Below are 18,027 nucleotides of genomic sequence, written 5' to 3'. Positions count from 1 at the left end.
CTAAAGCTTCTTATACATTATCCAAACAACCCTGTAAACACAGAATAAAAAAGGAAAAAGTATCAAATCTTTAAGCTCTGCCAATAAATTGTTTTACATAACTTCAAAAGCTTTTAACCTGAAAGTATTTCAATTCTTAAGGCCAATTAGTAGAGTGGATTCATTAAACATTCAAGAACTTATTTGGTTTCTTGATGATTACTGTTTGAAAGGCACTTCATACAGCACCAATGCAGAAAAACGCTGTATACCAACCATGCCAATTTGTCCTTTCTCAGATGCCAAAGAAAATAAGAAAGCAGACAAAAAACACTTGATAAGATCCTACCAATCCATTCATTAATTTAATTAGTGTGTGTGAGTGCATGCACATATGCACACACATGCACTCACAAAATACACGTGATAAAACATTTGAGAGTAGAAATAAAAAGTTGAAGTGGAAGATGGCACATAGTACATGTTCTTCTTTCCAAGATCCACTGACATTTCTATTTTAACAGGCTTTTATCACAATAGTACTGAAAATTGAGAATGCTCGTCACAAGGAAAACAAAAGTGTTGAAGTGAATTTGTAAGACAGAATGAGGATGGGATTAGTCCATCAGAGGGAAGAGAAGAAACTGTCCCACAAGGGATTGGAGTTGGAAGAAGTCTTCCCAGGTCTTCCCAAGTCAATCAATACACAGTGTGAGATGGGGCATGGAGGAGTCCTATGGGCAATTCATTAAAAAATAACATCTGAGGGCCGACCCTGTGGCGCACTCGGGAGAGCACAGCGGCGCTCCCGCCACAGGTTCGGATCCTGTGTAGGGATGGCCGGTGCGCTCACTGGCTGAGCACGGTGTGGGCGACACCAAGCCAAGGGTTGCGATCCCCTTACCGGTCACAATAAGGACAAAAAATAAAATAAAATAACATCTGAATAGCTGGGAAGTTAAGGCTTACCTCCCTCTGACAAGCATAAACACAGCAGTTGGCAGCAAAGTTTTTACCCAGAGGACAAAGTTAGAAAAATGTAGAAATATTCTCTCAAGAAAGTAGAATACCTGACTGGTAGGAATGCTAAATGAAGGCATGAAGACTTGACAGAGAAGCAGAACAGAGCTTGATGTAACTCCAAAGATCATGAAAAAACGGGTGGAATGGACAGAGAAGAGGCAGCTCAGCAGAGAAAGAAAATATATTAAAGACTCCATACGCCAAACAAATCACCCCTTATTAACACTTGCTGGTATTCTGGCCTGTCTTCTGCTACACACACGCACATATGCACACACACACACCCTAAAGGAAAGTCTGTATGTCATTTGTTTAGCCCCTCACATAGAACTCCGGGTCAGCCCTGTCATTTATATGAGAATCTAGCAGAGAAACTGACCCTGAAAACTGCAGTGCAATCCCATGCCAGTCATTACAGACCTTCATAATTAGGGGCACACCCCCAAGGATCACAAGGAAAACCAACAGCATGAAGAATAACTGATCATTCTGAAAACAGAGATGATTCAAGAAAAAATAAAAAATATGTAAATAATTCTAATTATTGTCCTCAGATCATTTGAGTATATACTCCATCTAAAAAATTAGAAAATCAGAATAAAAGACTTCTTGGAAGTTAAAATATGATTGCACAAGTAAACACTTCAAAAATTGGCTGAAAAAGAAAAGGGTAGGAACGAAGCTGGTGATCTGGAAAAAGAAGTCAAGAAATCTTTTAGATCATAAAGCACAAAAGATCAAAGGGGAAAATGAAACAGAGAGATTACAAAATAGGGAGGGTCAATCCAGGAAGTTAAAATCTAACACATATAAGTCCCAAAAAGAAATAACAGACTCAGTGGAAGGAAAGAAATAATAAAGAAAATAATAGAAGACAATTTCCTCAAGCTGAAGACAGTCTCCAAATTGTATGTTAAAGAGGATCAAATAAGTATATTGGCCATATTCTAGCAAAACTTTAGAATGTTGTTATGGGTTGAATTGTATCCCCCCAAAGTATATATGTTTAAGTCCTATCAATACCTGCAAATGTGACCTTATTTGGAAATAGGGTCTTTACAGATGTAATCAAGTTGAGTTGAGTTCACACGAAATTAGGGAAAGCCCTAATCCAATTGGACTAGTGTCCTTATGAGAAGAAGAGAAGAGACACAGAGATATATACACAGAGAAAAACACCATGTGAACATGGAGGCAGAGAATGAATTTACGCAGCTGCAAGCCAAGGAATGCCAAGGATTGTTGACAAACACCAAAAGCTAAGAGAAAGACACAGCACAGATTTTTCCCTGGAACCTTCAGAGAGAGCATGGTGCTGTAGACACCCTGATTTCAGACTTCTGGCCTCCAGAATTGTGAGACAGTAGATTTCTATTGTTTTAAGCTACTCTGTTGTAATAATTTGTTATGGCTATTAAAAGAAACTAATACAAATGTCAACAGTAAGGAGGAAATCTCAAGAACTTCCAGAGAGAGAGAAAAGAAGATTTCTAAAATGAATCTGAGTGGTATCAGACTTATCAGCATTGAATGCTAGAATACAATAGAATAATAACTTTAAAGATTAGATGAACAAAAGTTTTGAAACTAGGAGTTTATATCCACCTAAACTGAAAATCAAATATGATTCCCAAATTAAAACATTCCAGATATGTAAAGTCTCAGAAATTTTTCTCTGAGCATCCTATGAAAAAATTACCCCAAAAAAGTGACAAAGAAATCCAAGAAAATGTCGGCATGAATATAAGAACAATGGCAACTGAGTATGAACTTGAAGAAGAGAATAAAGCTAGAAACAAATGAACAAAGATTTATTAGATATTAGTGGTTGGGAAAAGTGTTGACATCATAGCACTACATTTTTGTCTCAAATGGTTATACAGTGAAAAATATTTACACATCATAATTTATAAGCTCTGATAATTCATTTTAATGTTTATCAACCTGTCACAGAAGATTTAATTGTATTTCAAAATAGAATACAAATATCACCAGTCATAACAGTGGAAAACCAATAATATATCAAGCAATAATTAGAACACAGAGTGGGAGAGAAGAGGCAAAAACAAAGAAAATATGTTAATTTCCCTGTTTTTCACAGTGTGGAGCATAAAGACATTATTTAGAGCTGTTAAATCAAGAAACAGAGATGCAAGGATCATATTTAAAGTAATAATGGTAGTTACCAGAAGACTTATTTTAAATGAATGAAAATAGGATAAAAGGAATAAAAAGAAATTGGAGAGAGGGAGAGAGAGACAGAATGTTAATTTTTCCAATCCATAAACATGGAATGTCTTTCCACCTTTTGGTGTCCTCTCTAATTACTTTCAGCAAGTCTTTTGTAGTTCTCATTATAGAGATTTTTCATTTCCTTGGTTAAATTTATTCCTGGGCATTTTATTCTTTTGGTAGCTGTTATAAATGGGCTTGCTTTCTTGATTTCTTTTTCTGCTTGTTCATTGTTGGCATATAAGAACACTACTGATTTTTGTGTATTGATTTTATATCCTGCAACTTGACTGAATTCATTTATCAGCTGTAGGAGTTTTTTGGTAGAAGTTATAAGTTTTTCTATATATAGGATCATGATATCTGTAAACAGGGACGGTTTGACTTCATCTTTCCAATTTGGATGCCCTTTATTTCTTTCTCTTGCCTCCTTGCTCTGGCTAATACTTCCAATACTATGTTGAATAGGAGTGGTGAGACTGGGTATCCTTGTCTTGTTCCTGTTCAGCTTTTCTCCATTCATGATGATGTTGGTGGTGGGTTTATCACACATGGCTTTTATTGGGTTGAATACTTTCCTTCTATACCTAATTTGTTGAGAGTTTTGATCATGAAGGGATGCTGAATTTTGCAAATGCCTTTTCTGCATCTATTGAGATAATTATACAGTTTTTGTCCTTGATTTTGTTGATGTGGTGTACCACATTTATTGATTTGCATATGTTGAATCATGCTTGCATCCTGGGAAAAATCCCACTTGATGATGGTGTATAATCTTGTATTATGTGATGTATTCTGTTTACCAACATTTTGTTGAGAATTTTTGCATCTAAGTTCATCAAGGATATTGGCCTGTAGTTTTCTATTTTTGTTTTGTCTTTCTCTGATTTTGGTATCAGGGTGATGCTGACCTCATAGAATGAGTTTGGGAAAATGGCATCTGTTTCAACTCTTTGGAATAGTTTGAAAAGGATTGGTATTAATTCTTCTTTAAAGGTTTGAAATGATCAATAGATCCAATACAATCCCCATCAAAATATGAATGATATTCTTCACAGAAATAGAAAAAACAATCCTAACATTCATATGGAACAACAAAAGATCCTAAATAATCAAAGCAATCCTGAGCATAAAAATAACAATAATAAACTAAAGCCATTATGCTACCTGACAAGGACACCGAGGACATACACTGGGGAAAGGACAGCCTCTTCAATAAATGGTGCTGGGAAAACTGGATATCCATGTGTGGAGGAATGAAACTAGACCGATACATCTTGGCATATACCAAAATCAACTCAAAATGGATTGAAGACTTAAATATAAGACATGAAACTATAAAGCTCCCAGAAGAAAACATAGGGGAAACATAAGAAAGTAGAACTGGGCAAAGAATTTATGAATAAGACCCCAAAAGCAAAGGCAACACAAGGAAAAAAAATAAATGGGATTATATCAAACTAAAAAGCTTCAGCACAGCAAAAGAAACAACCAACATAGTGAAATGACAACCTACAGAATGGGAGAAAATATTTTCAAATACATCTGACAAGAGATTAATATTCAGAATATACAAGAAACTCAGACAGCTTAGTGAAAAAACAAGTAACCCAATTTAAAAAATGTGCAAAAGAGCAGAATAGGCATTTCTTAAAGGAAGACATACAAATGGCCAACAGGTACATGAAAAAATGCTCAGCATCACTTATCATCAGGGAAATGCAAATCAAAACCACACTGAGATATCATATCACCCCAGTTAAACTGGCTATTATCAAAAAGACAGAGAAAACAAATGCTGGCAAGGATGTGAAGAAAGGGGAACACTTCTACACTGTTAATGGGACTAAATTAGTACAGCCATTAGGAAAAACAGTATGGAGGTTCCTCAGGCAACTACAGATAGAACTGCCATATGATCCAGCAATCCCACTATTGGGTGTATACCCAGAGGAATGGAAATCATCATATCGAAGGGATACCTGGACTCCCATGTTTATTTCAGCTGTATTTACAATAGCCAAGCTATGGAACCAACCTACATGTCAACCAACAAATGACAGGATAAGAAAAATGTGGTATATATACACAATGGAATACTACTCTGCCCTAACAAAGAATGAAATTTTGCCATCCACAGCAACATGGATGGGCTTGGAGAAAATTATGTTTAATGAAATAGGCCAGGCACAGAAAGAGAAATACCATATGTCCTCACTCATAAGTGGGAGCTAAGAAAGAAAGAGAGAGAGAGAGAGAGGGAGAGAAACAAACAAACAACAACCACAATACTACATTGAACTTTCAGAAGGAGAGAACAGAACTATGGTTACTAGAGATGGGAAAGGGGGAGAGGAAAGGAAGTTAGGGAGAACTGGATAATGAACACAAAGAATAATTATGCTCTATAATGATGAATGTAGTAATAATCCTGATTTAATCATCACATATTGTACACAAATACTGATAGCCAAATCTGTACCCCACAAACATGTATAAATCAATTATGTTTCAAACAAAAAAAGAGAGAAAAAGAGAGGGACAGATAGTCAGATAAATATGGATAATCTGGCTTGCTTCATATAATGAAAGGAAAGCAACAGTACACAGTACTATTTCTGATGGTGAAAATTCTTTGAAGCTGAAAGTACTTAAAAACTTCTTTGAAAATAGACAATCTTCACTACCAACACAAAAGTAAGTACCAATTTAAACAAGAACTCAAGCTGAAACTTTAAGAGAATAATGACAGCTGTAAGGCACCTGAAACAATCAATTCCACTACTCTCCAGGTGTCCCTGGTGAATGCTTTCCTAATAATCATGATAGATGTCCTCTTCTAAAGCACACAATGTCTCTGTTTCTGTCCTTCACACACAGCAGTGCAACTGCACGTCTGTTCCATCTGAAGGACACTCAGTCTCAACACTGCTAAGCAGCACGTAGTTTTATAAATATTTAATCCTGTACCACGATCTAATCCTGGCAAGACTTTCATCCTTTTCTATCTGCTTCACATATAAGCTGGGTTTTCTCAAACATTCAAAACTCAACCAGAAGACAATACTGCTTGTATGTTATTTTCCAAGCAACAAAAATAACAAAAAATATAAACCTTAGTGTTGTTTGCAATACTTTACAGCCAAATTTCCACTAATGTTTAAACAAATGAGGAAGATTAGGATTTATCTCCCCTTCAGGAATTAGGTACATTCAGTGGAACAGACCATCAAATATGTGTTCTTGCTATGAATATGACTTACACAAAGATGGGCTCAATTAATATTTTTCTAATGACACCAGTGGAAATTTAATTCAATGGCAGCACCTCTGTTATTAACAATGAGCCCTTTTATTAGTGACTTCAGGAAAAATCTCACTGACCCCCAGATTCTCCTGTAAACTCTGACATTACAGGTGGCCCTCTGTATACATGGGTTACACATCTGCAGATTCAACCAACCGAAGACTGAAAATACATGGAAAAGTAAAAATTAACAATACAACAATAAAACAATATAGTATAACAATGATTTACATAACATTTACACTATAACAGGCTTTATAAGTAATCTAGAGATGATTTAACATATAGGGGAGGATGTGCATAGGTTATATGCAAATACTACCCCATTTTATATAAGGGACTTGAGTATCCAGATTTTGGTATTCACTGGGGGTACTGGAACAAATCCCCTGTGGGTAGTGAGGGTCAACTATACATACTCTGTAGTCAGCACCATGGACAAACCAAAATCAAACCATACCACTTTAATTGGTATTATCTAGTCTTCTGTATTAGCATAAATTGCACAATATAAATTAGCCATATAAAAGATACTACTTTTCCATGCCTAAAGGTAAACTCTAGCCAAGGGCTAAATCACAATTTCTAGGCAATAAAAGAAAATTAACTATGCAATTGAGGAAGAGAATTTGAGTTGAAATTCTCATTATATAGATAGATAATGATGAAGGTTTTTCAAGCGATCATAAAAATATGAATATCTCCAAACACATGGTCTGAAATAGATTCTCTGCACTGTGAAAATAGTATAAATATTAATTTGAAGCCAAAATTGACAATGCTACAATGCTAACTTAGTTTCTCATTGTTTAAAAATTAAAGCAGAAAAGAAAATTATGACTAGGAAAAGACAAGAATTAATTCATGATCTCATAAGAACACTAATAACTAAACAATATCTTTCAAAAGCAACCAAAAACATGATACAAACTTAGCTTACTTTTATTATGCTAGAAAAATTCTGGTATATACAGTATGTCAAAATGTGAACTAAAATGTATTCCTGGGATTAATGGTTATTCCCCACCCTCACTGCCTCTCAATAAGAAAGAGCTAGTGAATTTACTAGAGCCATCCAGCCAGCCAGCAAGCCAGCCAGCCAGCCAGCCAGCCATTGCTCTGGCCTGTAGCGTTAACTGCAAATGGTACTTTAATAGAAGAGGTCACATTAAAGTTTAAAATGTTTAAAAAAGAATTATTCCTATTTCACTTCTAAGTTAGAGTGCCATTGAGATACTACCTTGTTAAGGATACACTGTCAGAGAGTAAGCATAAGAAGTCCTTTAAAAACTAATAGGAGAGAGGATGGGTTGTTATCAATGCATTTATCTTTTGCAGATCTCTGCCTAGTGAAAACTAGTTCTTTAAAATTAGCTACCTTTATTCACGGGTATTTTTATTATTAGGCTAACCTTCCAATTAGGCTTATAAATTCTGAAAATTCCCTGGATATGACAAGTAGTTGCAGTGATTTTAAGATGTGATCAAAATCTATTTCTAATTATTATTCATTAAATACTGCATGTTATGCGAAATTTAATTACTGATGGTATCTGCCAAACCAAAATCTCTGAGAACACATCTAATACAGTGATAGGTGCCACAGGAAAAAATGCTTAGATAGATAAACTGATAGGCAGGGGGAAGGGCAATAGAAAGTATAAGCATTAATTAGAAAACATGGTTGGTTGTCAAGCACTACTCTATAGGCCCATAAGCACAACAACAGTTGGAGCACATGGAAGATGTAGTGGTGTGGGCAGAGAGAGGGTGGGTGGTACCTTTTCTGTATCATGCAAAAGTAGCCAGGATAAATCTGTACCAAAGCACTAGTGTTTTTAAGGAGGAAAAATATTAGACATATTAAATGCATCTTTCCTGTTTGGCATTCGAATTATACTGGATGGATCCCCAATTAATACTCAAATTGAATAAAGCATATAATCTTATGGATTACCCAATAACCAGTACTGGCATACCTGACTAGTCATCTGGAAAAAAAAAAGTTAATTCCATACCTTATATCTTACAACTAAATATTTTCCAGATAACTCAAAATGTAAATAGCAATGCAAAAAAAAAAAAAAACCACAAACCAAAACCATGAAAATTCTCCATAGGAATTCAAAGAACAACGTCTCAGACTGAATGAGGCTATTCTGAAGAAGAAAGAAAACCTAAAAAACCTTGAAGAAAAATAAAACATTTCTGCATGCCAAAAAATAAATAAAAATTTAAATGACAACAAACTAAGAGAAAAAGTTATAGGCACAGAGCTCATTTCCTTAATATGTAAACGGTTATACAAATTATATAGGGAAAAAAATTAGAAAAATAAGGAAAGCACAAAAAGTGAGTTCACAGAAAGACATACCAATGACTCAATCATATGCATAGGTTTTGTCCTCATTCATAAAAAAAAGAAGTGCACATTAAAATTATAACAATATTTTACTTATCAGATTGGCAAAAATCTAACATACTGCATTATCAAGGAGAAAGATACTCTCCTACATTGCTGGTGGGGTGTAACTTGAACAATCTCTACATAGGTCAATATCTATCAAAATTCTACTCCTAGGAATTTACCTCTCTATTATGGGCAAGATGATAGAATACAACATAAATATCCCACAATGGGGTTAAATAAATTATAATATAGTTGTGCGATGGGATATTATGCAGCCAGTGACAAGAGTGGGATATTCATTCATTCCTTTGTATTTATTCATTTATTTTATCCATGCAGTAAATACACATTGAGTACCTACTCTACTCTAGGCACTGTCAGTATTTAGAATGTTATAACAGATAGGGTACTTAGTTTTATTCTGCTTTGTGATTTCTGCACATGTTATATCTACACCAAATGCACTAGAAATTCATTGAGGGCAGAAAATATAGTTTGACACATTGCATTTCCCCAACAACTAAAACAATGCCTTTCAGATAATGAGGAAATATTATAAATCAATTGAATTAATAAATAAGTAAAAATTTTATAAGATATTGTCCTGCATTATAGCTTATTCAAATTCAATTTTTTAAAAGCAATAATGAAGTTTTTAAAAACCATAATCACAGGGGTGTCTTATATCAAACTCTTTATTCAGTCAACTAAAATACCCTAAATAGATTAAAATAGATATGCTTCTTGAATAGAGCTTGAATTTCTCTTCTTAAAGGGTTAATATTTTCTATATGTTTAAATTTGGGGGGAACAAAATTGGCTTGAAGATTGATGTTCATTATTCAAACCATTTGTAAAAGATAATGTACATCATTTCCATTTTAAAAATAGATAGTGTTGCCAACAAAATATCCAATATTAATCTCCCAAATCATATGAAGATTATGAAACAAAATTCTTTTTTAAGTGAAATTATATGGAAATTATATCACGTGCTTTTTCTCAAAGTACATCTACCATGTGCTATTGTATTCTATATGAATGAATAAACTAAGGAACAGCAACTCACTGAGCATGCTTAAAAATTCACAGGGCCTTAATGGCCTTAATATATCTCAAATCTCAATGAACACCATGGTGTGCATTTATTACAGAGGTCTCCAGCCTCACTTGCTCCCACCACCAGCCTTAATTCATCTCATTGAGGGTAGGAATGACAAAGATGTTTATACCTTGCATTCCAGTTAGGCTCCCTGCATGTAATGATTGCCTGGCAATATGCGTTTATTATCATTTTGGAACTTATATCTTCTTATCAATTTCAAATTCTATTTAACTTAGAAGAAAGGCTAGCAATGGAGGTAAATATCAGTAATTTCTACAGACAGAAATCATTCAAAAGCACTTCATAAAGGTTTAAAAGTTATATTAGAAAAATCTAACATGATACATATGGCAAATTCACAATTGGTCATGGCTTCAATTTTAAAAGTTTGTGAAGTTTTATCAGAAAAGCATGACATAGTAAATTCACAACAGATCATAGCCTCAACACATTTAATGATAATAGACAAAATTGTAGCAAACTTCTGGAGTACTGGCCAAGGGAAAAGAGATAAAGTGGTATATGATAAGAAGTCCTCTTTTTCTATTAAGGACTTCCCTGAAGCCCTTAATAACTTACTTCACCAGCTCCTTATCTTCTTTTTAAGTTATCTGAAAACTATGTATTTGTTTCATATATATAATTGCCATCTTCACTGATGTTTTGTATCCTAAAAGTATGAAACTGATTTGTGGTAGAGTTTCACAAATGCCTACTAGCACATCAGTCCAGAAGGGGTTCAGATCCTGGCTCTGTCCCTACCTACCTACCTATGTGACCTTGAAAAAGCTGCCTAACCTTATTAACCCATTTCCCCATCTGTAAAATGGGGCTAAGAATTATGTCCATGTCACAAAGTTCACCAGACTGCTCAACACTTATAAATCCTTGCTGTTCTCAGCAAGTAAGTGCTGACTTAGTAAGTGCTTTTGCTGATTTTTACTATCTTTTGTATTCAATGTACAAACTAGGAAGAGAATGAAGTATTTTTGGTAATGATAGATGAATTGAGCTAATGTATTTGAGAGCACTTTACGAATCATAAAATGTTATATAAATGTAAATGTAATTGATACTTGCATTTATAAGAATGTGTTTACCACTTTGTAAATGCACTGAAAATTTGCTTTATAGACAAAATAGTCTCTTGACTTGGTTATATTTTAAATACACATACTCTCTGTTCTATTTAATATCATAAATTCTTACATATTTGAATTGTGTTACAATTTTAGTGCCCCTATGTATTTTTAAAGAGGTGCTGAAACACAAAAATGATTTTGCACCTGAGCTGTAAAACGTCAGACAGATCTCAAACACATTGTTAAACTAAGTTTATGGAAGGCCATTGTTTTGGACTAGCTTCCTGCGCTAAGCTCAGCAGAGGAGACCAAACCAAAAAGAAGTCACTCATGTTGGGTGCCACATAATGCCATCAAACTAAGCACCCAAACAAGCCAGTTTTCCAAGAAAACAGGAGATTCACAGCAAATAATCAAAAGGTGGCCATTTGGCGTGGTAAGAAAGTCCCTTCTGTTTCAACCCTTTGGGAAAAGTAATGTTGAAATGACCAATCCATTTCTTCTTCTGTTTTTGCTTTCTTCCACCCTTTTCTGTCTATGAAGCCAGCCTCCTCTGTTCCGCTCTTTGGAATAGCCATTCTGTTTTACAGAATGAGGTGCTGCTTGATTTTAGAATCACAAATAAAAGCCAACTATATCTTTAAATTTCTTGTAATTTTGTCTTTTGACACCAGCAAGCTAAATTACCATAGCTCTAATTTATGTATTAGGGCTTCCTAAGATAGGACTTCTGCAGCAACATGATAAAGCATAAACTTCTACTCAGAAAAACTTGAATTTCAAACCCAACTCAACTATTCATCAATTGGACAAGTTACTTAAACTTTCTAGGCCTAAATTTCGCTATCTGCAAAATTCCGAGCCTACGGATTATTGTCAGCCAACAAACGCTTGATAACCTGCTTAGTCAGCACCAGACACTTTCAGACCCCAGTGATGGATAAAGCAAAGTCCCTGCTTTCAGAGTTCACATTCTAACTGGGGAAGCAGACAACAAAGAAGCAATAAATAAACAAACTAGATGCTCTCAAGTAGTTATACATGCTAAGAGGAAGATGAAATAGTATATTATGATCAGGGATGGGAAGAAGCTGGGCCACTGTCTATGGTGTGTTCTGGAATATTCCACTGAGCTGAGATCTGATAGACAGGAGGAAACTAGCAAGTGGCAATCTGGGGGAAGAGGATCCAAATGGAACAGACACAGGCAAGTGCCCTAAGATGAGAAAAAGCCTGTTGTCGATGAGAGCCACTGAAAGAAGGCCAGTGTGGGTGGAGCAGACTTGGAGATGTGGGAGAGTGGGAAGAGGTAGGACTAGACGAAGCTCAGAAGATAAAGGGTTCTACTGGTCCCACTTCCAAAATAAGTCTTTTTTCTCTCTCCTGTGTGTCACCCTTGTCCGAATCCACTATCACTGGACATAGATTACCAAAGAGTCTCCTTACTGAATTCCCCACTTCTGCTCCGGTCCTGCTGCAATCCATTCCCTGCAGGGCAGGTGGAGTGATCTTAAGAGGGTCTACTCCAAGGCATGGTAAGGAGTACAAATTTTAAATGCAATGAAGAGTTGTAAGTGGGTGAGTGATATGATCTGATTCTACCTGCTGTGCAGGGAATGGACTTCATCAGGACAGGAGAAGAAGTGGGGAATTTAGGTGGAGACTCTTTGGTAACATGTCCAGTTAGGGTGGAATTGGACAAGGGTGACACATGGGAGAAAGAAAAAAGACTTTTTTGGGAAGTGGGACCAGTAGAATTTGCTGTTGTGTTTAACGAGAGTGAACAAAAGGGAAGAACCAATTGTGACCCCTAAGGTTATAAAAGAGTACTAATTGCAAAATAGTTATTTTTTAAGGAGGACAGAAATTTGCCTCTGTAGCTGCCATATATTGGTTACAATCCTCTCCTTAGGAGCCTGTGAAAGCAGCCCATTCCCACCTTCAAATATTTGAAGATAATTACTATGTTCCTCCTCAGATTTCTTTTCTTTGTCTAAATAGTATAAATGTTTTCCATCACTGCTCAAGGTTGTGATTTAGATCACCTTACTATGAACACTTACAAGTGTTCATTTCTGAATGTGGTTCATTGTTAGTTCTATGGTTTTTCATGAACAGCATTCACCAACAACCAAAAAAACACACTCTCTAATCACAAAGCAGAATTTTTCACCTTCATCCCAGAGAATACCTTTCTATTAATGTCTTTTGCGTCAGCTACTTCATAGATGTTGTCCCTCAAAATCTAAAAGGGGAGATAAGAATAGTACTTATGATGATATAAACTAAGATAAAAGGACCACCATAGAAAGGTACAAGTGCTCAAATTGGGGGGGGGGAGTTCAGACCTGCGTATGGGGGTCAAGAATGGCTTTTATGGAGAAATTTGAACAAAAAACGTTTAAGAACTGAAAAAGATGCTGAGAGGTGGCAATGGTGGAAACTGAAGAGAGAAAAAGAGAAAGAAAGTTACGGTGTGACAATGCATGGGGCATAGGAGCTTAGCCTGTTGTCATATAGGGCGTGCGTGTGCACCAGTGAGCGAGTACAGAAAGGGAAGGCTGTCATACAGGGCTGTGCTGTAGAGGCCACAAAGGTCACAATGAGGAATCCGTCCTTAGTGTGTTAGACAAAGGACAGTGCTGAAGGTTGGGCTCTTTGTATTGATGTTTTTAAACGAAGAGAGAGAATTTCTCTTTGGGAAGATTATTCTGGTAGCAGATGAATTTTAAGTGAGGAAAGACAGAAGAAAACAGAATGATTTCCTGCAGTGGTCCAAGAAGAAAGTAAAAGGGACGTATAAGTCTATTTTCTGTTGCTCACAATAAAATACCTGAAATTGGGTAATTTATAAATAAATGAAATTTATTTCTTACAGTTTTAGAGGCTGGGAAGTCCAAGTTCTAGGGAACACAGCTGGTGATGGCTTTCCTGTTGGCAGGAACCCTTTACAGAGTCCCCTGGTGATGCAGGGTGTCATGTAACAAAGGCTGGAACTTGTTAACGTGCTCACTTGCTCTCCTTATGAAACCACCAGTCCACACTCATGACAATTCATTAAACCATCAACCCATTACTCTATGAATGGAGTAATCCATTCATGAAGGCGTAGTCCTCACGATCTGAACACCTCTGAAGGGCCTCACCTTTCAACACTGCTCCATTGGGAATCAAGCTCCCACGTGAGCTTTGGACAGGACAAGCATTCAGGCCATAGCAGGGGTTAAACAAGGCCCTGATGGAGAGAATGGTAGGGGAGGGACAGATGAGGAGAGATGGTGGGCACATAGTCTCCAGCTTAGTAACTGTGCAGATGGAAGGACCCAACAAGGAAAATGAAGAAAACACACCTTCTTGCAAAGATAAAACCAAGATTTTATACAGAAACATCACTCTTCCAAGCCTATCTTAATGATAGATTAAGATATAATTATTTTTTAGACTTCTTATCACACATGTCTTCACAGTATACAAAAAAGAACTAAAACTTCCTGTTAAATCACAAGGTTTGGGCCAGTATAAGAAATGGTAGAAAACAAAATCATGTAACTTAAAAATAAAAGACAATTTAGACTAATATCGTTACAGTAACTATTTTAAACCCCAAAGTTCTGCTATCCTGCTATGCAAGGACTGGTTTGACTACGCAATGCACACGACTCAAGTCACAACTCGGGCAGCAAGCACGACGTGGAATCTCACTTGTGGCTCCAAGTTCCTCATCTGTCGATTGTTACGTGCTGTGAACAGCATACCTTCTGTGCTCTGTGTGGGACTGACTGGTATTTTGCCCCAGAACATTTACTAAATACTGAGGGAGGAGGAGGAGGAAGAAAAAGAGGAGAATGAGAGACAGAAGAAGGAAAAGAGAGGACAGACTGCCTTGAAATGTAAAATACAGAAATATACTTGGCAGCTAAGGTCCCATATTCTTATGTAAACATTAACACCATCATATTTTGTTGCTTTTTCTTTGAATTTTTTCTTTTAATGGTCAATATATTTCCAAACTAATTTGGTCCAAATGAAAATATTTTTACTGCTTTTTTTATTATAACTTAAAAAGTAACATATTATTAAAAACTCAGAAATTACATGAAAGCATCAACAGTAGAACCAGATTAACCTATCATCCCACCACGCAGATAAACAATGTTAATACTTTATTTATATCCTCTGACATTTTGCTATGTGCGTCTTTTCAAAATAAGAATTAGGTTCCCTTGAGTGTCCTTTTTTATTTTTGACACAATTTGTACTGGGCCTCTTCTTCCCGTATCTCTTTCCTTCCCTTTCTGAACCATTCAGTCCTCAAACCTTTAGGAGGAGCAGAGCAGAGGAAATGTCAGTGCTGGGCAAGGTGGGAAAAGGAGCCGTGGAGGTGCAGGGCATTGGAGCCCTAAGAGGGGAAGGAGGTCTGCATAGGAGAGCTGTCCGGTGTGGGAAAATCAGGTGGGGTGAAGAGAACGTCCATGCCAGGTGGGCAACCTGGCACAGGGGGTTACAGGTGAGGAGGGTATCCATGAGAAGGAGTGACCAGGATAGAGAGAAGGAGGTGAATCAGGGTGATAAGGACATCCCCACAGAGGAGCAGCCCGACCTAGACTGTTGGAGCCTAAGGGAGATGTCTCCACAGGACGGGATCATAGGCCAAGCTGAAGGAAGACAGCATCCCTGTGGGGTGGCCTGTGAGGTGAGGAGGGTGTGTGCAAAGGAGGGTGGAAGCATTAAAGCTATGGGCTTATCTGAGGAGAACCAGCATCTTTATCAATTGGATTTTCTAATACAGAAATTGTATATTTCTCCATTTATTAAAATTATTTATGTGCCTCAGTATAGTATTATAATTTTACTCTCATATTTCTTAAGTTTACTCTTAATTATTTAATATTTTCATTGCTATTGTAAATGATATCTTTATCACATTAGGTTCTCTGTTTCTTTTTGGTAAAATCCAGTAAGTATAATACTCACTTATAATTAATTACGCAGGTGAACTGTATTACTAGTCTTTAAGTTCTAATAATTTCTAATTGATCCTCTTGGGTGATAAGTATTTTTCAATATATTCCAATTAAAACTGGGGCCATCATTCATTTTGTTAATATGAAATCACTTAGGTTAAGTTGCAGACGGGGGAAAGACAAAAGAATTTAAATGGTCATTAATTAGTTAAATCACTTACTCATCTATCACATATTTACTGAACATATACAATAACCCTGGTCAAGTTACATAACCTAGATAATTCTCAACTAGAATTATCCTAGATAGTTTTCTCAACTGTCAAATGTAAATAATCAAAGGAACTTTCTAAGCGTTAAATGAAATAATACACGTAAATTGTTTAGCATTTCACTTGTGAAGTGCCCAATAAATGTTCTCAGTGGTGATGACAATGGTAATGAAACACACTATGAACTGTCCTTCCCANAATAAATGTTCTCAGTGGTGATGACAATGGTAATGAAACACACTATGAACTGTCCTTCCCAGTGCCTGCAGAACCACCATTAGTTGAATGACCTCACTCTTCTTTTATTCTAGCCTAGTCTGTATTTCTTCTCCCTCCTCTTCTCTGCCATCGGTAGAATGGCCCTCATTACCCTCCTCACACACACACACACGAGGAAACCATGAGAAATTCTTCTAGACTCTATTGACCATCCTCTATCTGTCATCCCCTTGCCTTTCATTTCATTTGTAACTTCTGAAGCCTTCTATGTATATGCCCTCAATAAATACTGATAGATTTCAAAGAAAATTGGAAAACTAAAAACCTCACAAAAAGTCCTACTGCCATATGAAGGTATCAGCAAGACAGTCTGCTTAGTAGACAAGACAATTCCATAATAAAATCTGAGACAGCATTTACTTTAAATTATTCCTGTAAAATATTACTGAATCATATTAAATTGCCATATGCCATAATATTAAATTTAAATTTTGAAATATAGTGATTATATTCCCCTCCCAAAAAGTATGTAACGTTCAGAATCATTTGCTGATCATTGCTCTTCAACTTTACAGAAACCATACCTGTTTTCATATTAAGTTGCAATTTGGAAAGCTGCTTGTATTGCCTATTAGCCAAAAGTCCAATTTTTTCAAGAAAAATGTAAAAATAAGTAAAACCCAAACCATAACTTACCCACTTCAGCCAAAGTTCTGATACAGGATTCCACTGAGGCTTTCTGTGCCGGGTTTGGCCAGGTGCAATTGTAAATTCTGAAGGCAGATTGCAGCAGCTGAATAAAAACTGGCTGATGTGTCTGAAAACAGAAAGNATTCTGAAGGCAGATTGCAGCAGCTGAATAAAAACTGGCTGATGTGTCTGAAAACAGAAAGAAAGTAGGCAAATGGTGCTGCGAAACCATTAACACCCCTGATGCAGTATCTATGCATTATTCAGAAAGGTTCATCCAAAGAAAATAGATCAAGTTTCAGTCCTATTTAATAAGTATCTCATTCAACAAACATTTGTTACACACCATTTCATGACAGGCATTGTGCCAGACACTAGAAAAAAGATCGATTACTTGTATTTTAACTATATTCTTAATCAGAAAAATATGCCATTTCTTGAAGCCAATGTCATGAATTTAAACATATTTTTATAACCCCTGTTTTATTCCCAAGTAAAAGTAGGCAGGTGTTTCTGGATTTGGATTTGGGGGGAGGGGGGTTATATGATGGGCAATAGAGGAGACAATCATTTTGAACTACAGAAAGAATTTCATATGGTTCTATCTAATAGTTTAAAATTTTTCCCTAAAGAAAGTACAATTGAAATGATACTTTTATAAGAGTAATACACAATCATGGCAAGATATTTGGGAACCATAGAAATGAAAAATCATCCATAATCCTACAATGTAGAGATAATCAA

The 18,027-nt window shown here is 36.1% G+C and overlaps 1 protein-coding gene across 1 annotated transcript in view; it reads right to left on the bottom strand.

Annotated features, from left to right (window-relative positions):
• Positions 1 to 18,027, bottom strand: part of LOC103603825 (inositol 1,4,5-trisphosphate receptor type 2) — a gene marked incomplete at both ends in the record, with an annotated part of 166,825 nt that overhangs the window by 120,597 nt on the left and 28,201 nt on the right. The window contains one exon of the mRNA XM_008588413.1: positions 17,290 to 17,410. Coding sequence (XP_008586635.1) covers positions 17,290 to 17,410 — 121 coding nt within the window. The remainder of the gene's footprint in view (positions 1 to 17,289; positions 17,411 to 18,027) is intronic.

This window comes from Galeopterus variegatus, unplaced genomic scaffold, assembly GCF_000696425.1.
Source record: "Galeopterus variegatus unplaced genomic scaffold, G_variegatus-3.0.2 Scaffold4807, whole genome shotgun sequence".
NCBI lineage: Eukaryota > Metazoa > Chordata > Mammalia > Dermoptera > Cynocephalidae > Galeopterus > Galeopterus variegatus.
The sequence above is the reverse complement of the archived record's forward strand: the minus strand, read 5'-3'. Positions and strand labels throughout refer to the sequence as shown.